This window comes from Sapajus apella, unplaced genomic scaffold (genome assembly GCF_009761245.1).
Source record: "Sapajus apella isolate SASKATOON/1434 unplaced genomic scaffold, GSC_monkey_1.0 scaffold5, whole genome shotgun sequence".
Lineage (NCBI taxonomy): Eukaryota > Metazoa > Chordata > Mammalia > Primates > Cebidae > Sapajus > Sapajus apella.
The window spans coordinates 41,191,471-41,214,836 of NW_022436945.1; the positions used below are offsets into that span (position 1 = coordinate 41,191,471).

General features: G+C 40.6%; 1 protein-coding gene and 1 long non-coding RNA gene across 5 annotated transcripts in view; both read right to left on the bottom strand.

Annotated features, from left to right (window-relative positions):
- Positions 1 to 23,366, bottom strand: part of KDR (kinase insert domain receptor) — a 48,612-nt gene that overhangs the window by 14,549 nt on the left and 10,697 nt on the right. For all 4 annotated transcript variants that reach the window (XM_032274228.1, XM_032274230.1, XM_032274229.1 and 1 more), the window contains exons 4-21: positions 22,824 to 22,954; positions 22,417 to 22,585; positions 21,655 to 21,794; positions 20,840 to 21,017; positions 18,258 to 18,372; positions 18,007 to 18,170; positions 15,379 to 15,535; positions 14,340 to 14,463; positions 13,489 to 13,597; positions 12,315 to 12,656; positions 10,014 to 10,160; positions 9,550 to 9,681; positions 6,387 to 6,493; positions 5,826 to 5,961; positions 5,355 to 5,459; positions 3,826 to 3,939; positions 3,175 to 3,263; positions 2,408 to 2,561 (exon numbers count right to left, since the gene is read on the bottom strand). In XM_032274228.1, the coding sequence (XP_032130119.1) occupies positions 2,408 to 2,561; positions 3,175 to 3,263; positions 3,826 to 3,939; positions 5,355 to 5,459; positions 5,826 to 5,961; positions 6,387 to 6,493; positions 9,550 to 9,681; positions 10,014 to 10,160; positions 12,315 to 12,656; positions 13,489 to 13,597; positions 14,340 to 14,463; positions 15,379 to 15,535; positions 18,007 to 18,170; positions 18,258 to 18,372; positions 20,840 to 21,017; positions 21,655 to 21,794; positions 22,417 to 22,585; positions 22,824 to 22,954 (2,613 nt within the window). The remainder of the gene's footprint in view (positions 1 to 2,407; positions 2,562 to 3,174; positions 3,264 to 3,825; positions 3,940 to 5,354; positions 5,460 to 5,825; positions 5,962 to 6,386; positions 6,494 to 9,549; positions 9,682 to 10,013; positions 10,161 to 12,314; positions 12,657 to 13,488; positions 13,598 to 14,339; positions 14,464 to 15,378; positions 15,536 to 18,006; positions 18,171 to 18,257; positions 18,373 to 20,839; positions 21,018 to 21,654; positions 21,795 to 22,416; positions 22,586 to 22,823; positions 22,955 to 23,366) is intronic.
- Positions 311 to 1,621, bottom strand: LOC116548749. Its single transcript, XR_004267528.1, has 3 exons — positions 1,251 to 1,621; positions 1,126 to 1,193; positions 311 to 1,056 (listed from the first exon to the last, which is right to left on the bottom strand). It is a non-coding gene; the product is annotated as an uncharacterized LOC116548749 (long non-coding RNA).

Genomic DNA, 23,366 nt, shown 5'->3' on the forward strand with positions numbered 1-23,366 from the left:
GGCAGGAGGATGGAGATAAGTATTTCCGCCAGCTGGTGTGATTTGTTTCTAAGTTTGCTAGAGCGATAATCTTTTTAAGACTTGGGAGTAACATTTTCAGCAAATAGAAGCAGAGAGTCAATGCTTCTATCTTCTGTAAATCTCCTGAATGCCCAGTATCATATACCTTCATCATACCCCTTAAGAACAATACTGGTTTTTTTCCCATTTTAGCCAAATTGAACCAGTAAATCCAGGAGGTAGAATAAAGTAATATTGACCTAGATAGTCTGGGAAAGAAAGAGGACTTTTCCAAATGTGCCACTTACACTGTTTTTTTTTTTTTTTCATGTACCCAAAGGGATAAACAATAGTTTCATATCAAGAGCTCTAAAAATAAAACAATAATATTCAGGGTCATTGAATCTCTTCTCTCCAGGCTTTGTCCTCGGACAAAGGCCAAAAGTCCAACTATAATCTGCAATGAATAACTAAAAATACTAGAAATATATTTAATTCATTTTCAAACCTAAAAATGCTGTAACAACATTAAATCTGGCCTGGGAGGATGTTTTTTCCTGAGAGATAACAGAAGCATGGAAAGATAAATTTACATAAATTAGTGGTATTTACTTCAGTGCAACTGGTACAAATAAACGCTAAGACATTAAATGGGTGTTTCAAAATCATCTCTTTGGTCAGATAAGACTTATGGCTTCTTTCCTGGAGAGAAATACCAGAGTAAACAAAAACTTAGTTGTAATAATAACCTTGTAAGTATTAAAAAGGCTGTGAGCCTTTTCCTCAACAACTCAATCTCAGGTTTCTGGCTCACTGGCCACTGTTTTTTGAAGGAGAAAGAACAGGGTAGAGTCAGCACCACTCAGTGTGGGCCCAGCTATGTGAAGCCTAGACCACCTCCCCGTGTGCTCCTAGACCAAGCCTAGACCACCTCCCCGTGTGCTCCTAGACCAAGCCTAGACCACCTCCCCGTGTCCTCCTAGACCAAGCCTAGACTACCTCCCTGTGTGCTCCTAGACCACCTACCCGTGTGCTCCTAGACCAAGCCTAGACCACCTCCCCGTGTGCTCCTAGACCACCTCCCCGTGTGCTCCTAGACCACCTCCCCGTGTGCTCCTAGACCACCTCCCCGTGTGCTCCTAGACCAAGCCTAGACCACCTCCCCGTGTCCTCCTAGACCAAGCCTAGACCACCTCCCCGTGTCCTCCTAGACCAAGCCTAGACTACCTCCCCGTGTGCTCCTAGACCACCTCCCCATGTGCTTCTAGACCAAGTCCCAACCTCAAACTACCTTCTCAGCTTCTAAGGAAAAGGAGTTAAAGGCAAGTTCTCTTTGTAGCCTCATGTCAAAGGAAGCAGAGTGGATTTCTTCCACTAATCTTCTAGACTCATGTCTCAAGGGGAGCCAGCCTGTCACCCATCACTACATCCATGGCACTGTCTCTGCTCCTTCTGAAGGAAGCAGATGGACAGTGTGCCCTGGAGACAGCTGAAGTTCTGCAAGTTAGGCTGGGACCACAGCTCCACCATAAAGAGCACAAAATATTACTGAGGCCAGTCATGGTGGCTCACACCTATAATCCCAGGACTTTAGGAGGCCAAGGCAGGCAGATCACCTGAGGTCAAGAGTTTGAGACCAGCCTGGCCAACATGGTAAAACCCCATCTCTACTAAAAATACAAAAAAGTTTAGCTGGGCGTGGTGGTGCATGCCCGTAATCCCAGCTACTCAGAAGGCTGAGGTACAAGAATCACTTGAACTTAAAAGGGGAGGTTGCAGTGAGCCAAGATCGTGCTCTTCTAAGAAATACAGTGAGACACTCCATCTCAAGAGTTAAATAAATAAATAAACAAACACTGGAAATATAACTTAATAAAGGCCAGGATATTTATCAAGACTCCCTTGGAAGGAAGGGAGTCTTGATGGTTGGAAGACTTGATAAGCCACTTGGGGTAGGATAGAAACAACAGATGGCTCCTCAACTGCCTTGCAGAAGGTTAGGTATAACAAACAGAAAGACCTTTGCACAGGTAAAGCATGCAACGTGGGGCTGGGCCACTCTGGGGCTTTCCAAGGCAAGGGAGCAATTAGTCAACTACCAGAAAGCTTGTAGCCTCTTCCTCTAATAAATGTTCAACCAGTATTTTAAGAACACTGCTATGATTGTAGCTGACTGCTTAGCCCACTTGAACCACCAAGATTTCTCAGGCTAGCCCTGCTTCACCTCCCAGTCTAGGGCTTCCACACTTCACTTTTGCGGAGAAAGAATAGAGACATTCTATTTAGAAATTCAGGTATCTTTCAAATTGGGAGGTAGTGCTGGACTTTTCCCATGATCAAATTTCCTGTAATACTCTATCACCCTGTCTGCTCCTATAAGAGCACGCCATAGCGTGCTGGCCAGTACCTTCCTCTTCTTCTACATCACTGAGGGACTTCTCCTCCACAAATCCCGAGCTGGCTGAGCTCTGGCTACTGGTGATGCTGTCCAAGCGCCGTTTCAGATCCACAGGGATTTCTCCAACGTAGTCTTTTCCTTGACGGAATCGTGCCCCTTTGGTCTATAAAAAAGCAAAGGAACAAACAAATTCCTTCAATATAAAATGGGTCTTTAAAAGTTTACAACCTTTAAAATGTAGTAAACCATGGAGATAATTGAAACTACTAAAAAGCAGACAAAAAGGGCATCAATTTCAGGATTATGCAATCTCTGAGCTGAAATATGGGGCAATTTTGTGCATAATAGGGTTTCTTCCACAAAGCCTAGCTCCTTCTTTAGCTTAAAGAAACAAATGCCACATTTCGAGTTGCATTCAGACACACTTTCAGCATTAGGGTGCTTTTCACAGAGAGATTTACACTCCATGTGGCCAAATATGGCTAGGGGAAAGACAGAATAACCCAGTCCTGTCCCACCCTCTGCCCTCCCCTCTCCTCGATCATACCACCTTCTCCCCCATGCCTGCGCTCTGTAACGGGTCAGTAGATTAAAATAAAAAAAAATAAACAGAAGCATATGGCCCCCAGAAGGTAAAAGAGGAAGTTACTCCAGCCAGGAGGTAATATGAGAAGATTCCTCACAAGTTCTTCATAAAATTTCAAAACTAACCTGTACCATTTTGAGTTTCCCTTCATTTTATAACATGGCCAGAGCGGGATTAGGAAATGACATACCTTGTAGGGGACAAATTCATTTCTCTTATTCCTCAGGTAACTGGATAGGTTTCCAAACTTGCAGAATTCCACAATCACCATGAGCGGCCCTGTAGACAGCATGTCAAGGAAGGAAAATGGGTTTTCATGCATGTTTCTCACTAAAGTGTTTAATAGAGTGATGAACCCAAAAATACCTTAGAAGAAGGCTACAACCTTTCACTGGGACAGCGATGTAGAAATCAGCTGGTCCCAATCCCCTTATATTGTAGTTTTTCTTTTTTCCAGAAGACATTTTCACAAGATTAACCAAAATTTCAGAAGAAAACCCACCCATCTACTTGCTTTTCAGTGCAATCACTTAATATGGTTCCATTTGGGGGGTAACTACCCTTAAGCTTTCAAGTTTTGTGGAAGTTTACTCTTCTCTGGACATCTGTTACACAGGTAGCAAACTGTATCACAGTGGCATGACATTTTTTAATTCAGGGAAAGCTTTAGAACAATTTAATTCTAGTGCTAATTAAACCTCCATGAAATATATTTATTCCTAGGAATCCACACAGTATTCTAAGCTAAGAAAATCAAGCCCATGGGAGTTAACTGCTTTCCCTCAAAGACTAGCAGAGAGGAATGTTAAAACGGCGACAAAAACCATCCACAGTTACTCACCTCCTGGCTTGGTACAGGCACCTAGAAGGTTGACCACATTGAGATGATGACCAATATGAATGAGGATCTTGAGTTCAGACATGAGGGCTCGATGCTCACTGTGTGTTGCCCCTTCTACAAATACAGTACAAAGAGGGAAATCATAGGTGCGGACATTGCCTTCAGATAATTGGGGGTCTTTCCTTCCCTGCATGTCACTGACTGTACGGCTTACCCTCCGGGGGTAACACAGCTGGACCTAGTTTACAGACCATACGTGTTTCCTCAAAAGTCAAAAGTTAAGTGTAAATTCTATTTTCTAATATATATGTATTTTAGAGACAGGATTTCACCATGATTGCAAGGCTGGTCTTGAACTCCTGACCTCATGATCCACCCGCCTCAGCCTCCCCAAAAGCAAAGTGCAGGGATTGCAGGTGTGAGCCACCACACCCAGCCATAAAATTCACATTTTAAGTGAGCCAGAATGTTTGATATTTAAAAGAATCCATTGTGAAATCTTTTGTAAAGTGAAGAATACATCTGCAATGGAGTCATGCCCAGATTCTCTTCTTTTACAAAACTGGATTTTTGCATTTCAGGTTCACTATGATTCTTAGGGTCTATCATTTTAGTGCTTCCTCATAAGGAAGTGACACCATGTATTAAATATCTTCACGTGTTAGAGGCTATCCTGAATGTTCCAGCCAATCTGTGCCGATCTGTGTAAGCAAATCAGGGCCAGCTGGCAAGGCCAGTTGGCACATGAGGCTGATGGCACTAAGACTATGTGTTTGATCCTGTATGAATTGCTACACTTCCCTCGAATTCACAGGCACAGTCCACATCTCAGGCCCTGATGAGCCACCTCAAAATTACATACTCCCTTGGCCACAAGGGAAAAAAGGAGAATGGAGAAAGATAGCTTTGAAATGCACAAAACCTATTGGCAAAGGGTCAGTGGCATGTCTTCGTCAAAGAATAAAGAAGCTTTATTGTCTAACATCCTGAAATGAAAATGGCCAGAACAGAATTCCATTACTACTAGGATTAACAATTATTTATAAAGCTTTTAATTTTAAAAATATAACCCATTATTTTTTTCTAACACAACCATTCTTATTTTGCAAATTATCTTTTACATATGAACCTCTTTTACATATTCCAATTCTAGAGAACATGCTATTTTTGCATTCCACTATTTTCCTTTCCCTGTCTCTAGATGGTCTATAATTATCTGATTCCACAATATATTAAGAAACCTTTTTAATATAATCACAGTGCTTTTTTCCTGTCACCAGAACCACTAAGTACAATTGTTTTGGCTGAGACCTGCACAAGGGTAACCAGGCAAGGAGGTGAAACCCGTCCCCAACTTTGCTTGCCAGACCGTGCACCCTGGCATAAAGCTACAAAAGAAGATCTTTTCCAGTTTGCATAGGTTATTATTTAGGCTGGCTGCATGTGAGGCTAGTAGGCCCACCTAAGCACAAAGCTCCTGATAGAAGCCTAGACAAAACAGATAGAGCACCATATAATTTTGTTTTTACCTTTTAACATTTTGACTGCTACTGTCCTGCAAGTTGCTGTCTTGTCAATTCCAAAGGCATCTGCTTCAATCACTTGGCCAAAGGCACCACGGCCAAGGGGCTTACCTAGAATCAACAATAGCAACAAGAAAACGGACTTGGATTATTATACCACCAAAGTGATATGCAGAGGTGTCAACCAGATAGGGTGACCATGCATCTCAATTTAACATGGATAATCCAGTTTACTCCTTTGTCCTGGCTTAATTACTTAATAATTCTCCTTCGCTCGCCAAATGTCCTGCTTCGGATGACTACACAGGGACCCTACCTCTAAGTGGCTAAATGAATGATTATCCAAATTCAAGAGATGGAATTAATATTTCTAAACCAGAATCCAACATCTGAATAGACCACATTTGTCATCATTCTAATGGAGGAAGAGATGGCCTGGTAAACACAACATCAAATTAATAGCAACTGAAAATGCACCTAGCTTCAGCCGGTCTCTGGGGAATTCCCATTTGCTGGCATCATAAGGCAGTCTTTCACAATGTTCGTCCAAAGGGAGTTCATCTGGATCCATGACGATGGACAAGTAGCCTGTCTTCAGTTCCCCTCCACTGGCCTGGAAAGCATCAATCCTTCCAGTCATATTCACACTGTTGTTTGGCTGTTGTTTTCTAGGCTTGTTATTGCTGTTTATTGGATCCTCATTCCTGTCTTATTTTCCTATAAAACTCATGGAGTTTGAGAGTGGTCCTATTATAACCCTGCTTCTGGTGTCCCCTTATCCCCCAAAGGAGCTCAGAATTAAGTTTTTAAAGCCTAATTACACTAGACAGTCCAAGCCCTTTTCCCCTCTAGTGGCTTCTATCAATTAAATCCCTGAGATCCAGCCAAAAGAAAGTGGGCAAGAATGTTATTGTATTGAAATAAAAATGTTCCCATTGAGCCAATAACAATGGGAAGAAACAACTCAAAGAACCCCAGTCAGTTTTCATTAATCATGAAAACCAGTGGACATGGGCAGAAGGAAAATTATTTTGTTACCCGCTTAACGGTCCGTAGGATGATGACAAGAAGTAGCCAGAAGAACATGGCAATCACCGCTGTGCCTACTAGAATAATGATTTCCAAGTTCGTCTTTTCCTGGGCACCTGGAAAGACACAACTGAATGAGTATCAACCAGTGGAAACTTACATACATACATATATAATATATAGATATAGATATATATTTTTTTCTTTTTGGTAAGATGACAAATTTTAGCACTAAAGCAAGATCTCAAGCTTGCCAACTTGGAAAAATCCTAGAGGACAATAGTCACACACCCCTAACTTGGATGGAGTCTACAGAATTCTTTTTTTTAAAAAAAAACCTAATGTTTATTTATTTATTTATTTTTAGAGACAGGGTGTCTTTCTATGTTCTAGGCTTGAGTACCATGGCATAATCATAGCTCACTGTAGCCTTCAACTCCTAGGCTCAAGCAGTTCTCCCACCTCAGCCTCCTAAGTAGCTGGGACTACAGGTGCATAGCACCAAACTCAGCTAATTTTTCTTTTATTTTTTTAGAGACAAGGTCTGATTACATTGCCCAGGCTAGTCTCAAACTCCTGGTATCAAGCCTTCCCCCTGCCTTGGCCTCCCAAAGTGCGGGAATTATAGGCATAAGCCACCACACCTGGCCTACAGAATTGTCAGTGAAAAATTTAAAGCTTGCAAAACATTGCTCATGAAAACTTACAACAATACAATTCTAAAGTAATTAAGCATGGGAGTAGTAATGTCTTAAGAGCCAAATTTAGGAAGTGTTTAGAGGAAGAGCAGTCTTTGATGGAAAGAAAACAGGTCATTCTTTACAGAGAAAAAAAAATTGTATTTAAAGAAAACAAAAGTCTGCTTTTAAACTGATAGTCGATGTCTGAAAAGGATCATGTAAGAAACCAAATAGGGAAATAAACCAAGTTTTTTGACCCGAGAGCTACTAATGACCACGTATCTACTATGCACTCATCACTTTAAATATGCCGTTCCACTTAATCTCTGACAACTCTCAATTTTCAGATGAAGAAACAGAAGATCAGAGAGGTTAAGTGACTAGATTGAGAGCACATAGCTAGTCAATGGTTCAGTCAAGAGATAAAGAGGTCTGTCCAACATGAGCTAACTATTACCTACACTACCCCGTCCCTGTGTCAGGGGCCTGAGTGAGGAAAAGAGAAGCAGCCAAGATGAGCGTGGTAATGGGAGTTTCAAACCACTCATGAAAGAAAGAGAAGAGAAAACTAGAGGTCAGCAAGGAAAGCTGCAGATGCTCAGGGCTTCAGAGAACAGCTCTGAGGGGGAGAAACAAAATGCAGAAGCAGGCTTTCCACCAAGAGTGATTAGCAAAGAGATGATAAGAAAGCAATCAACACTTGAGGCCTCCCATCAGAAGAGAGCAAGGTGAATCAAACCGGGCCACAAGCTGTGCAGATGGCCCACTACAGCCTAGAGAGAGCAGAAGACAAGTGATAAACTGGTTTGCAAAATAAGTAATACATTGGTTTGCAAAATAAAAGTTAAGTTAACCATTGAGAGCAAGCACAAGTATGCTTGGAGTAGATTTTGTTTTTCTGGTGGTCCTAGGGAAGTAATTCTCTATTTATACACACAGATTTAAAAGTCCAATTGTATACAGAGGATGAAAAGATCCAAGAGTCTATATTCTATGTGTTTGTATATTAATATTCTCACATAACATTTGGGAACCTAGCAGGAGTATTAAATATCTAGCTCTGCCTTTCTTAGCATTCACTCCAGGTAACAAGTAACTACTATCTCTGTGTCAGTGTTGTCTAGTTAGGCATCTGTAACCAGCTGCAGACCACTAACAAGAGAGAATGCAGAGCATCAGAGAGGATCTAGAGGTCACTCCGCGGATTTGCCCTAAAACATGAATCACTTTGGAAATGACAGAACTATCACGATCTTTGAAATCTTTATTTGCAAGTGAGGTTTATGAAATGCTAATAAGCTCATACATTTGAAAATATGTCAACATATCTGGATGCAATACTTGGCATCATAGATTTGGCAGAGTAAAGAGACCAAAATCTAGGCTTTGAGAGACAAGTTAGAATGAGTTCATAGAAATCCATCGATTCTCCCTTCTGTCACCATACTTCTTTCTTACCCTTGAATACCATTCCTTTACCCACACGCCACAGTTTTTTATTCTTCCCCTGGTGGGCTATTAAAAAGAAGCCATAGGAATGTACTTCTTAGGATAAAATATTCTGCTAAAATTACTTTTCCTATTCCACATCACTCCTGCATACACACATACTTAGATAAAAATCAAAACTTTTCCATGTCAGAAGAACAATAGTCGATTGTTCACAAGTGAATCTTAATTATCTCTAGTTCAATTAAAACTCTGAACTCTTGTGACTATCTGGATAGCACTGACTGCCAAGATTAGGCGGCAATTCTAATGTTTTTCCAAATAAATATAAAGGCATCATTTCTATAAGTTAATCAAGCCATTCACACAAAAACAGAATCAGGGAGAGGAGGCTATTTATTCTGCCTGGCTACGAATTTTTCCACCGTAAGAACTACAGGAATAGTAAATGTGATGAAGCAGAATTATAACAGTATTAATTACGTTTGCTGGTTAAAAGAATACATGCTTACTGAGAAAATTTACAAAGTACCAATAATATTAAAAATCATTTGTAGTTGCCCTGCTCAAAGTGAATGTGTGTCTATAAGATATAAACTAATCTTTAAAAACTGCAGGATGTATCTATGACCTCCCACTGACCTTCTTTTTTTCTTTTAAGTTCCAGGTTACATGTGCAAAATATTCAGGTTTGTTACATAGGTAAACATGTGCCATGGTGATTTGCTGCCCCTATTAACCCATCGCCTAGGTATTAAGTCCCACATGCATTAGCGATTTTTCCTGATGCTCTCCCTCTGCCCACCCCACAACAGGCCCCAGTGGGTGTTGTTCCCTTCCCTGCGTCTATGTGTTCACATTGTTCAGCTCGCACTTATAAGCGAGAGCGTGTGGTGTTTGATTTTTTGTTCCTGTGTTAGTTTGCTGAAGATAATGGCTTCCAGCTCCATCCATGCAGCTGCAAAGGACATGATCAGATTCCTTCTTATGGCTACATAGTATTCCATGGTATATATGTACCACATTTTCTTTATCCCACTGACCTTCTATTATGAAAAATGCCTCCACTTTTGCACAGCCAAGAACACTGCATGCCTGGCAGGTGTAGAGGCCTTCGTCCTCCTTCCTCACTCTGCGGATAGTAAGGTTCCGGTTCCCATCCTTCAATACAATGCCTAAGAGAGGAAGAAAATGATCATTCTCATTTGTGATTATGTGGTCTGTGAAGTTTTTCCAGGAAATTTAGCAAATATAAATGCCGCCCTTCATCTTGGTCTATTATCTAACTCTGTAAAGTCATGTGGGATATATTGCTGACTAATCTCCTATAAGGCTTTCATGAGAATTCAACAAGGCCCCATATTCCAATTCTAAGTCTGTGAAATGAGCCAGGCCATGGACACCAATACTGCTTTTTTGTTACATTACATCAAGAAATAATATGGCATTTTAGATAGCAACCTGGGAAAGTTCTGCCACCCAAGAGTGGTAGCCAAGTTCTATTTACCTGAATCTTCTACAAGGGTCTCATTATCTTTAAACCACATGATCTGTGGAGGGGGGTTCCCAGATGCTGTGCATGAGACTTCGATGGTTTCGCCAATACTCGTCGTCTGATTCTCTAGGTTTCCTGTGATCATGGGTGCCACGCGCTCTAAACATACAAAAAGAAAATCACAGAACATGTGGTCATAACTTTTGAAATGGTTCGAGTGTCAGCAAACTTTTAAACAGTTTAGTGAAAAGGAACTTGTTGGTTTATTAAGCTAAAAATACGCAGAAGTTGATAACAGGACCACTCGTCACTGGGTAAAGTTAAGTGAAACAAGTCAGTCGGGACACTGCAAACAGATTAATGGCTTTTAACATTCATGTTAGTGATACTAGCTGGTAATCCCATCACAAAAGAAAGGTTCAGAGTCACCTTTATGGATTTTTCCTCTAATCAGACATAGCCTTTCCAGGGGAATACTCCCATCCCATGAAAGTTCTAGTCAATAATACAGTAGAATCCCTTCATATTTCTCTTGGAAGTGCCAAACTTTATTATCATTCAACAAATAATGCCTTGCATTTATTTGGCAATTCTTATAAAACTCATTGCTACAATTTGTGTGCCTCACATTGATCTTATGTAATGAACAGAATAGGACTATTAGGATTATGTTACAGATGAAATAAATGATGTTCAGGGACATTAAATGACTTGTCCATGTCCCTATAACTAAGTAAACAGTTGAACTGTTATTGAATCTAGTGAGGCTAAAAGACCAGTTCAGTGCTATTTCCACTGAAACACAAATAAAACAACAATACCCTAAGGAAAGTCATGGCTTTAAAGAAAATGAAGCCCATGAGTATTTGTTTAAGTGTACAAGAAAAATTTAGATTTATTCTTTCTTCAAATTATTAAAGTGCTGTGGAAATATCTTGTCCAAACCAACTAAACATCAAAAGGGATCATGCTGAAAAAATCTACTTCAACACTTAGCAAAATGAGATTACCTCAACAGCGTACTACATTGAAGTCTAAGCAAATGTACTGGACTCCAGCCTACTTCTAAGAACAGATTTTAGGAAAACAAGTTAGGAGTCCTTAGGGAAGCAAACCAGCTAACTGTGAGCACATATTTTCTGAGCACAGCTAGGCCAGGGGCCTACTTCACATCTTTTTCTGAATTCTTCCATAACCTTGAAGCCAGACCAGCCAACAGAAAATCCATGGTCATCTATGGGGTGTGACTAAAAGGGTCCCAGGGATGACTTGACCCCAAAGTATCTCTTCTTATAACACCTGAGTCCTAAAACTAGCAAACTTTATGCTAGTGTCTGCCAGAAGGTACCTCTTCAAATATGCCAAGGCCTCTGATGACGACGTTATCCCTCTAAAACTGTGGTGTAGATTAATTTACTTGGGCAATTTCCTTCCTAACAGTAAGAAAACTGAGGGCACATACATCCTAGGAATTGAAAAGGCACACCAAAAGGAGGAGAAGGTGGAGAGAAGTGGCACAAAGAGACGCTCTCCAAATTTGCCCTGGGATTTTCCCACAGACAGAGCCATGGCTGCCCAGCTTTTGCATAAGACATGAGGTTAGACAAGAGGTAGACAGTGCCTCTATGAAGAATTTACAGAGCTATCTGCTCACTGAAGTGATCATCCCATTGACCCTAGGCTATGCTGAACCACGTGGGACAACCCAGAGGTACAGATAGTGAATGTAGCTTCCTTCTCATGGAATCTTCTAGGTACTAAACTCAGCCCATCATCCCACTCTTCATGCAGCAGGTCCCTTCTTGAGCACTTAGTGTATGCTGCTATGCTCTATGACTAGAGCTACAGCAGGGAGCAAAAGAGAGAACAATTTCTGTCCTCATGGACACAGCGACCTCACTGTGCTGTGACTTCCCAGTGGTTGCCTGTGCTCTCCTCCTGTCCTTCATGTTCACCACTGTGAATTTCTGACACTCTCCTAGCTCACAGCAGGCATTCCACACATATGTGTCTACTTAAATAAATTGATGCCCAAGATAAAGTAGACATTTTCCTGGTTCAAGCTAGTCCCTTACATATACTAGTGAATTACTCCATCACCATGGTTGAAAAGAACCATGTTATTTTCTCTTTTTAATACATCATTTCATTATTATTAGCTTCTTCCTGCCTCAATGACTTTTGGTGAGGAAGTGTGCACCGGTTTACAACATAATCTCCTAGAGGACAGTAACCTTTGCATCACACTTGAATTGCACTACGTTGAAGGCATTCCAACTGCCTCTGCACAGTGATCCAGAATTGTCTCCCTACCTAGGACTGTGAGCTGCCTGACCACGCAATGTCTTTTCTTGGTCTTCCTGTCTTGAGCAAAGCAGACGTAGTCTCCTTGATCCTGCAAGGATACATTCTTGAGCTCCATGATCAAAATGTCGTTTGTGCTGTTGGAGACTATGGCGGAATTCAATTTCCAAAAAGTATCCAGGTTTTTGCAAACAGGTGTGGGCAACTCTCCCACGTGGGCTGGCAGAGGCTGTGGGCCAAGCTTGTACCACGTGAGGTTCTCAAACGTAGATCTGTCTGCAGTGCACCACAAGGACACGCTCTCCTGCTCAGTGGGCTGTGTGCCAGGTTGCAAAGTAATTTCAGGACCCCCTAAAATGTAAAAGCCAGAGTTATTGAATGGTGATTTAACTTGGTACAGCTCACTATCATCTTGTTGCTTTCGGACTAATACAAAGTACCAAGAGAAATAAAGCTCTGTCAGTCCCAGATGATGTACTACAACTTGACAAACTAGACAATTCAGGTCCCAAAATATCTTATTTGGCCAAAATATATTAGTTGAAAATGTAAATAAATTCCTCAGATATTTACCACATCTCCACTATGAGTTCTATGCAATGTTTAAGATTTTAAAAATACAAAGCAAAATCTCTAATCCTAAAAGAATTTTAACAATTAGGTCTTAATCAACACTAACGCTCAGCGACATGAAAGCTACATTTATGCCAACAAATTCGCCCTAACTAAAATATTCCATTCAGGAGAGTCAGCTAAAGCTTATCCATAAAGTTAAGATGCACAGGCAAAATCAGCAGCATTGGAAGGGCACTGCCCCTCTCTCATTCCAATTGCCTCCGGAAAGCCCACCCTCATTAACTGTTCCACAGCAGGCCCATCAATATGTACTGAAACTCAGTAAGTCATGTACTGCATCAGACTCTGAGGACTGAGACGTAAACATGGTTTAAAGCATCTGTGAAACCATTCTCTCTCCAGTGAAGTTGGATGCACTGACTTCACATAAACCCAGGAGATACCTGAGGAGTTTTGGTTCATGAATGAAACCATCAATGACCAGTCCAAGTCCTTTTTTTCTAAATGCCATGCCACTCACATGAATGGCAAAAATAAGAGGGAATTACGCAGCTTAGTAACCGCTGTGTGAGTGATCCAACGCAACCCTCCAGAGAAGAGTACTTACTGGTCACGTGGAAGGAGATCACCCTCTCTCCTCTCCCGACTTTGTTGACCGCTTCACACTTGTACAAAGCTGACACATTTGCCGCTTGGATAACAAGGGTACTTACAGTCTGTAGTGAAAAAACAAATCCCAGGCCATAAACAATGCAGGCTGTTTGTGCACAAGCACTCAGACTGAAGTCCAGCAGTCTCCACAGTCACTCCAACCTGCCTGTGCCATTCCCACTGCTGCACTGATTGGACATTCTTGAATTTATGCAATTACAGGTTGAGTCTTTCTTATTCAAAATGCTTGGGACCAAAAGTGTTTTGGATTTTTAACTTTTTCAGATTTTTGAATATTTGCATTGTATACTTACCAGTTGAGCATCGCTAATCAAATTCAAAGTGCTCCAACAAGCATTTCCTTTGAGCATTATGTCAGCACTCAAAAAGGTTCAGAATTTGGAGCGTTTTGGATTTTGGGTTTTCAGATTTGGAATATTTACTCAATTTGTATAATTATGCTGCTGTGGAGCTCACACATATAAAAAGTGCTTTGGAAACCATGAAACTAATGATGTGTTTTAATATGACACGATCCACATTTTTTTACTCTTATGTTTACAAAATCAGAATCACCTTACACAGATGCATAGATTTAATGTCATAGATGTTTTATCTTTCTCTGATAAGCTACTAATAAGTTAACGGTACTACTAAAAGTCAATGGTATTTTCAAAGTGACTTCACATGCTATTATTTTATCATCCAGGCTATTTGATTATTAATCTCCAATATGCCTCACACATGACTGTACCATCCTTCCATTAAAGAGAGACAAATTTTCAAATTTAAAAACTTCAAACTCACTTTGTTTTTTCCTTCAATTAGAGCAAATTGATTTTTATTGACTTCAATTTTATTTCCTCCCTGGAAGTCCTCCACGTTTCTCCATTCTTCACAAGGGTATGGGTTTGTCACTGAGACAGCTTGGCTATGAGAAAGAGATAACAGAGCGTGTTATGATTTAATTTTTCCTCCATTCACATCAAGAGTAAGGAAAAGATTCAGACTTTGGTTACTCTGTTCTTAGAAATAACTTCCAACGCAGCCTACCATAGCAGAAGACTTGGCGCCACTTAAAAATAGGCATTGACAAGGAAAAGATTCTACCTAGATTCATTCAGGATACAGGAGGGAAGCAGCTATTCTGGGAACAAACCTTCATTCATAAATTGGACCAACAAGACAATTCAAGTTAATTTAGTTCAAAGGAAGGCAAGGAAACTTAGAAGCCATTGGGCTCCTTAAAGTAATTTCTCTGGAACGATGGTCTCTGTGAAGGAAATGATCAGTAGCTGAGGAAGAAGCTCGTAGTGGCCATTTCAAAAACAACAACAGGAAGTGGACTGCTTAGGGTGTTGGTAGGTTGGCTGCTGCCGTTGTGTTTTTCCCTAAGGATGTCTGGACTTGTGTCCGATCGTGATAAGCTGGGCCTGAGACCCTGAGGACTGGGGCTGGGTCAATCACTGCCTCTCATCTATCGGCACGTCCTCTGAGAGATAGATCTCACAGATAAGAAAGAGCGATGTGGTGTTCACCAATTGATTGGTATTGGGAGAAAAACCAAAGATTGGCAATTAGCAAACTGAGCAAATAGCCCGTGTTTGGAGAAATGCACCTCTGGGCTGACCTAATAAGGCTGAGCTTAGCTAATCCCAAAGTAGGATACTGTAAGCAGACATCTCCTAAAATGTAAGACACAGAGGAAGATGGATAGATTCAGGGTACCCCTTGAGAGAAGGCTTTCTTTGGTTTAGGCTTCGCCATTTAGGATGGAGTCATATCGTAGCCCAGCTGTAAGAAATGCAAGATGGCAGGAAAGCAAATAGCGTGTGGCTTCACTCACCCGGGCTTGCTGGGACACTGTTCCTCCAACTGCCAATACCAGCGGATGCGATGTGGGGGAGGAACGGCATAGATCGTGCACGTCAGCGTTTGAGTGGTGCCGTACTGGTAGGAATCCACAGAAGAGATCAGAGATTTCTCACCAATCTGGGGTGGGACTGAAGTTAGGAAAAATAACTTTTGAATTGTCAATCAACTTTGAAGAATGGGAAGCAGAGGCTTTCAGGAGCTAAAGCTGACTTTGTTTAAGTATAATGATCTTGCTTCCACTTTCTTTTTCAAAGAACACCTAAACATGGAAACAAGAAACCTGAGTTCTAGCAATACTCATAAAAACCATAACTAGCCAGGTATGAGGGCTCATGCCTGTAATCATGCCTGTAATCTCAGCAGTTTGGGAAACTGAGGTAGGCAGATTGCTTAAGCCCAGGAGATCAAGATCAGCCTGGGCCACGTGGTGAGATCCCATCTCTAGAAAAAAATTAAAATAAAAATTACAATAAGCTAATAATAATAATAAACTAACAAGCTGAATGGCTTCATGCAAGACTTGAAATCCTGTGTCTCTCATCTGCATTACAGAACTAGTTCTCTCTGCCCCCTCAAGTTCACAAGATCAAGGCAAGGCTACAGAAAATAGCTGAGATAGCACAATTAGTACATTTGTTATGTGCCAAGCATTGTTCAAAGCGCTTTGCATGAATTCATTCACTTAATCCTCGCAACCACTATTACTGTCCCCAGCTTTATTATACATGAGAAAAAATTAAATACAGAAAAGTTAAATGACTCTCCCAAGGTCACTCATTTAACAAGCGGCAAAACCTCGAAGAAACTTAGACACTCTGACTTCTGAACCCAAATGCTTAAACCACCTCATGTTAAAGGGAGGTCTAAGAATGCATTCCTGCCACCATCATCTGAGTTTTTCATTCTCTCTCTTCCTCCTTCCCTCCCTTTCCATTCCCTTTCCCTCTTCCCCTTTCTTCCTCTCCTCTCTCTCCAGTCCTCCTTCCTTCACTCCCTTTTTCCTTTCTGTCTTTTTTTTTTTTTTTCTTTTTTTTGAGACGGAGTCTTGCTCTATCGTCAGGCTGGAGTGCAGTAGCGCAATCTCAGCTCACTGAAACCTCCAGCTCCTGGGTTCAAGCTATTCTTCCGCCTCAGCCTCCCAAGTAGCTTGGACCACAGGCACGTGCCACGGTGCCCAGCTAATTTTTGTATTTTTAGCAGAGACAGGGTTTCACCATGTTAGCCAGGATAGTCTCGATCTCTTGGCCTCGTGATATGCCCGCCTCGGCCTCCCAAAGTGCTGGAATTACAGGTGTGAGCCACCATGCCCCGTCTCCTTTCTGTCTTTTTTGGCTGCAAAGTCAAAACTATTTCCTTATTACTGTCAACCTAAAGCCTCAGATGATGCTTTCAAGATTTGACTTCTTATTTATCTTTATTTCATATAGCAGAGTATATGCTAAAGTGAATCAAATATTTAGTGGCTTTGTAAACTGATAAAATGGGCCCCTTGCTGTCCATGTTTTGTCTTTATTTCTTGTTCATTTCCTCCTCTCATCCTACTTATACACTTCCCAGTTCCTCCTCTCCCCAGTACCCTACGCCTACACTGCTTCTAAGCAACCTTTCTGGAACCCGTTATCTTTAAAATATTCCCTGAAAAACTAAATAAAGCCAAGCTCAGCAGGCATAGAGAGGAGTATCAGAACATGTATGGAAGCACCTTAATGTCATGGGAAATCATCCTGAAGTTTTAATATGTCATACCAGAAGGGAGAACAAAGAATTACAGCAGAGAAGCATTTCTCAAACTGTTTGGAGTGAGAGATTAACGAATTTGCTCTGGGGACAAATAGGTTTGTTATATCTTGAATTCTCTATGTCTCTCCTCCTAGAGAACACCAATATGCATTAGGTTCTGAGAAGTCCTGCAATGAAGAAACGTGTTCAACATCTACACATCACCTTGGCACCTCTCACACTCACTTGACCATGGCACCCTTCTCCCCACTCCATTCCAAACACTGTACCATTTGGTTCCCGAAAACAAAGTTCAAATCATCTTTAAATCAAAAACTTACCAGCTTTCCTTTATAGACTCAAAATCAGATCCTGAACTCCCATCAAAAAAGAAAACAAGATCCCAACCAAGCCAACAGTGTCAACTTCAAAAGCCTTCAGAGTTGGAATCCACCTGTACATCACTGATACATCAACTACAATATCAAACTAGAAGCTTTGCACAAAATCCAAGGAGAAGGGTTTTACACATCTGCGTACCAGGTGGGCAATTCCATGAGAGGGGAACAATGGTAGCATAACTTAGATTGACAACTGTCCCTATGGGCATTCTTATGTCACAACGTTTCATTGTCGAGGGTATCACTACTTTAATCTTGCATTTGACCACCATGAAGCTCATTTACATGGCATCTTAAACAAACATGGCCAGAACACACGGTCCTACATTTCAGCTTCACCACCCCAGATGACTTTTGTACAAAGGCCCCGCCATGGTGTGAGCGAAGCAGCAGGAGGCAGGGGAATGGTGGCTTGGCTGATTAGGAAGACAACATATCATAACAAATCTTGGGCAGAGAGGAAAATTGAATGGACTCACCATACACAACCAGAGACACCACGTGGCTCTGCTTCTCCTTTGAAATGGGATTGGTAAGGATGACAGTGTATTTTCCTGTGTCTTTTTCACTCACTTCCATAATCGTCAGTACATGCCCCACTTTAATTGTGTGATTGGACTCAAGGGGCATTCCATTTTTATACCTATGAACAAGAATTCTCAGGAATTAGTACAGTCGAAGGATTTATTCTCACAAGAAATGACGCTTTGCATTTATTTCCAGTAGTTACCATTTTATTTCAGGAGGTGGGTAACCAAGGTACTTCACAGGGATTCTGACACGCTCCCCCACCGTGGCTTCCACCAAAGATTCCATGCCACTACCAAAAGCAACAAAAGGTTTTTCTGGAAGAAAATAAAAATAATTATTCTCATAAATGTCAAGTTCCTGCAAATGGTCATTTGGTTTCGTTTTTTATTTTAAGTGAGAAGTCAAAGACCTCGAAGATCTGAGCAGTTTCAGTTCCAAGGTTTCCTGTGGGTCACAGTCCAGCTTCTCCCCCGCCTCCCGCGCTTCTCCCACACCTCTCGAGTTTCTCCCACATCTCTTGTGTTTGTGTTGCTTTTCTCTCAACACAAGCCTAGTGATTTCTCAAGTCTCAGCTCAAACACCTGTTCCTCTGTGCAGCTTTCTCTAAGTGCCCCAGGGATGCCTGTATGCTCCTTCTCCTGTGCTCCCATGATACCCTCCACACACCCCTTCCACCAAGTGTTCATAGGCCTCAGACCTCCTCTTTATCTACACCATCCTTTAGTCTCAGGTTTAAAGTATCATTCATGTACCTCCTAAAGGTGTATCTTCTGCCCTGACTCCCGTGGGTTCCAGGTTGATATATTAAGTATCTCCACTTGGATGTTTAACAGGCATCTCCAGGTAAACACACCTAACACTATTTCCCTAAATCTCACTGCCTCCTCGGCCTTTGCCATCTCGGTAAACAACACCACCATTTACTCAGTTGCTCATGCTAACAATTGAGTCATCTTCCACCGTTTATCCCTTATACTCCACAACCAATGAATTGATCAGCAGATCCTTTTGACTCTACTTTCAAAACACATCCAGAATCAGGCCACTTCTCACTACCTCTACCTCAGCTACCCTTGTCCAAGCCACCCCTCAACTCTCACCTGGATAATTTCAATTGGCCTCCCAACTGACCTCCTTATTTCTGCCCCTATTTCCCTAAAGTATTCTGGAGGACAAGAGTAATTCTATAAAAACATAAGCCAGAGCATGACTCTCTCTGTGCATTTTGACAAGAGCATCTTGGCAAGTGAAATAATTTAAATAAATTTAGGACACAGTGATTTCTATTTTGTTCATTCAGAAGAAACTTTGAAGTTCTTGCTAGGGATGCCACATGACCTAGAGGTCGAAAGCACAGCTTTGTAGTCAGGAACTTGAGTTCCAATGTCAACTTCAAAGGTGACATGAGCTAATAAAGTAAGTGCTCACTAAATCATACTTGTTACTGCCACTTCTATGATTATAACTGGAATAAATAGTATTATCTCAGGTATTTTAAAATTTTCATTTTATTGAGGCATTCTCCTAAAATCCAAAATCCTTTCCAAGCCTTGTAAGTAGGATGCCACACAAATTATCAGGTAAACTCAGATATTTATGTAAATGAAAGAGAGCAAACAAAAAATTAAGATGATTTACTCAAAGCCAGTTCAATTTAGTTCCAGTTCAATTCCAGTTGACCCTTGAACACCACAAATTAGAACTGCATGAGTCTGCTTACATGCAGATTTTCTTCCACCTCTGCCACCCCTGAGACAGCAAAACCATCTCCTCCTCTTCCGCCTTTTCCTCAGCCTACTCAATATGAAGACCTTTATCATGATCCACTCACACTTAATGAATAGTAAATATATTTTTTTCATTATGATTTTCTTAAAAACATTTTCTTTTCTCTAGCTTTATTGAAAGAATACAGTATATAATACAAATAAACAAAATATGTGTCAATTGACTATTTATGATATCAGTAAGGCTTCCAGTCAACAGTAGGCTCTTCGTTACATTTTGTGGAAGTCAAAAGTTATACCTTGATTTTTTTTTTTTTTTTTTTTTGAGAAGGAGTTTCCCTGTTGTTGCCCAGACTGGAGTGCAATGGCATGATCTTGGTTCACTGAAACCTCCCGGGTTCAAGCAACTCTCCGGCCTCGGCCTCCTAAGTAGCTGGGATTACAGATGCCCACCACCACACCCAGCTAATTTTTTATAGTTTTAGTAGAGACAGGGGTTTCACCATGTTGGCCAGGCTGGTCTTGAACTCCTGACCCCAGGTGATCCACCCACCTCAGCCTCCCAAAATGCTGGGATTACAGGCGTGAGCCACTGCGCCCAGCCTATACATGGATTTTTGACTGCAAAAGAGGGTCAGTTTCCCAACCCCTGAGTTATTCACAGATCAACTGTATGTTGCTAAATGTTTCCCCAGTCTGCAAAGATCATGCTTATTTAAGTAGGCCTCTCAGCCTTGCAATAAAATGAAAATTTTAGAACTACCTTAGCTAATACTAATTATAGTAACCTAATAGCAGCAACAACTATAACAAGTAATACTAAGTGAGCACTTAATATATACCAGCATGTCTCATCTTCAAAGTTGAGGTTTGAACCCAAGTTCCTGACGACAAAGCTATGCTCTTGACTTCTGGATCATGTGGCCTCCCTAACAAGAAGAACTCGAAAGTATCTTCCAAATGAACAAAATAGGAATCACTAAGTGACCTACATTTATTTAAATTATCTCACTTGTCAAGGCACAGAATAATTTCCAAGGAGACCATAGCTCACCATGGACTCTGACAAATGTGCTGTTCTTCTTGGTCATCAGCCCACTGGACGCTGCACAGGTGTACAATCCTTGGTCACTCCGGGTTACACCATCTATAATTAAGGTGCTCAAAAATTTCTTCATCTCACTCCCAGACTGAGTTTTTAGGTCTCGGTTTACAAGTTTCTTATGTTGATGCTGAAAAAAGAGTTGAATGAACTTCCAAAGCATGGCATCACATTAACCAATAGCTTCTAGTTACCCACAGAATTTAATCTTAGCCTTTGGTAAAGATTATTTAATGCTAAAAGTAGGGACACCAGAACTTTCAACCTCGTGCAGACAAGAAATATATTTGATTTCAGGAGAAATAAATGGAACAAATTGAATTATGATTTTTAAAACCTCACATGGTGAAAATGAGATGGATATACACTGCAGAAACGCCTGCAAATGTGACCAATGTTTAAGGCGCAGCATATCTCATGCCACTTCTTAAAGGGAAATTCCCTTAAAGGGAATGTAAATAAAAAACTTTGGAGAACAGAGAAATGATAGAATGTGGAAGGATGTAATCACCCAGAGAAAACTAATATTCACAGCCTGACTATTGTAGAATAGGACAAAATTCCTGGTATTTCACCTTTTTGTGGGTGCTATCTCTTCTGCAATTCCCTTAAAGTGTGTGTGTGTGTGTGTGTGTGTGTGTGTGTGTGTGTGTGTTTTAAGGCTCTTATATTTTATCTAGCTAAAGAGGCCCCTATCTCTCAAGCAAACTTCACTGGGGCTTATTATCTAAGTATTTGGAGGTCTGGCTTTGAATCATTAGTGCTACCTTCAAGGAAGGGTATTCCCAGTTGAAGTCAATCCCCACATTTAGTTCAGTTCTTGCTGTACAATTTAAGACAAGCTTTTCTCCAACAGATAGCTCAATTCCATGAGATGGACTCAGAACCACATCATAAATCCTATATCCTAGAGCAAGAAAATTGAAAAAAAACAGAAGATGAGAGAGAAAGTAAGCCTATAGCTTTGCACAAAGTTATTTTTTAAAGTAATGCAACTTTAAAATGTGACACATTATTTTTCCCTGCAGGCCTCACCAATACTTGGTAGCTCCCAGCAAAAAGGCCAGCAGAGCTTTACAAAGTACTGTCTTCAGAGACCACAAAGATATTGTAACCCAGTGGATAGAAAAGTAGTAAACTTTCAGTGGTCAGTAGCCCTAGGTCAGTAGGGCTAGCTTTAGCAAACTGCTGAACTTTCCATAAAATAGGCATAATTAAGATCATTGGTAGTAAGCAATGTTCTGAACATTGATTTTTCATAAAATGTGCTTCAGTAATACTATTCATTTTCATCCTTTTTTAAAAAAAATTCCTTTTCATTCTTGATCTTGGCAAGAAAAGAGACAAACTCAATTGCACATGGGTTTACTTGGCAGAGAAGGGCAGATGAACTGCCCAGCACCATATCCTGAGTTCTTATACTTTTCAATATCCTTCTTCATTGTACATCTTAATCTCCAAGATCTTAATACAGGGAGTTACTCTTTACTGTCTGTTATTAATGATATGGAAAGGAACTGTCCTCTTACCTACAACCACAACTATGTACATAATAGACTGGTAACTCTCATCATTAATTTTTGCTTCACAGAAGACCATGCCAGCATAGCTGATCATGTAGCTGGGAATAGTAAAGCCCTTCTTGCTGTCCCAGGAAATTCTGTTACCATCAGGAACAAACCTCTTTTCTGGATACCTCTGGGTAATAAAAAGAAATACCAAATATTTAATCCAGTACCAAAAATGAGAGCCATGTACAACGACTGCTGAAGAATTCATCTTATTTTTAAGAATACCAATTCATTTTATTCATTGTATTTGACCCTTCCTAAAGGATCTTTAAAACTCATTGTAAATATTACAAACAGCCTACCCGTCTTAATATTAGCTTAAAATTAAAAAAACTTAAGAGACAATTGAAGAAGATGCAACTTACTGCACAAAGTGACACGTTGAGATTTGAAATGGACCCAAGACATGGAATCACCACAGTTTTGTTTTTGTTCTCGGTAATGTACACAACTCCATGTTGGTCACTAACAGAAGCAATAAATGGAGATCTGTAATCTGGAAGAAAATTTAGTTCCATTAGTGAGTTAAAGGTATTTACTAGAAAAGTTGGCCATTTTTCAGGTTCCTAAACTCTAACCAGACAAGTGAATGACTGGAAGTAACACCTCACACAAGCAAAGGCATCCACAGATTATTCTGTTGATAGACACCTGGCTACAAGTATGTGCTACAGGAGGGTGTGTGTGTGTGTGTGTGTGTGTGTGTGTGTGTGTGTGCGTGTGTGTGTTTGCACATGCATGTGTATATATTTGTGTATATAAAAATTTTGAAATAACTCCCAATTGAGATTGACTCCTTTCACAAGGTTTATTGACAAGTAGGATATATTTTTATGAATTTCACATTTTAAAAGATGAATCATTATACTTTTTTCAAAATGAAGCATAATATTTACTTTAAAATTTAA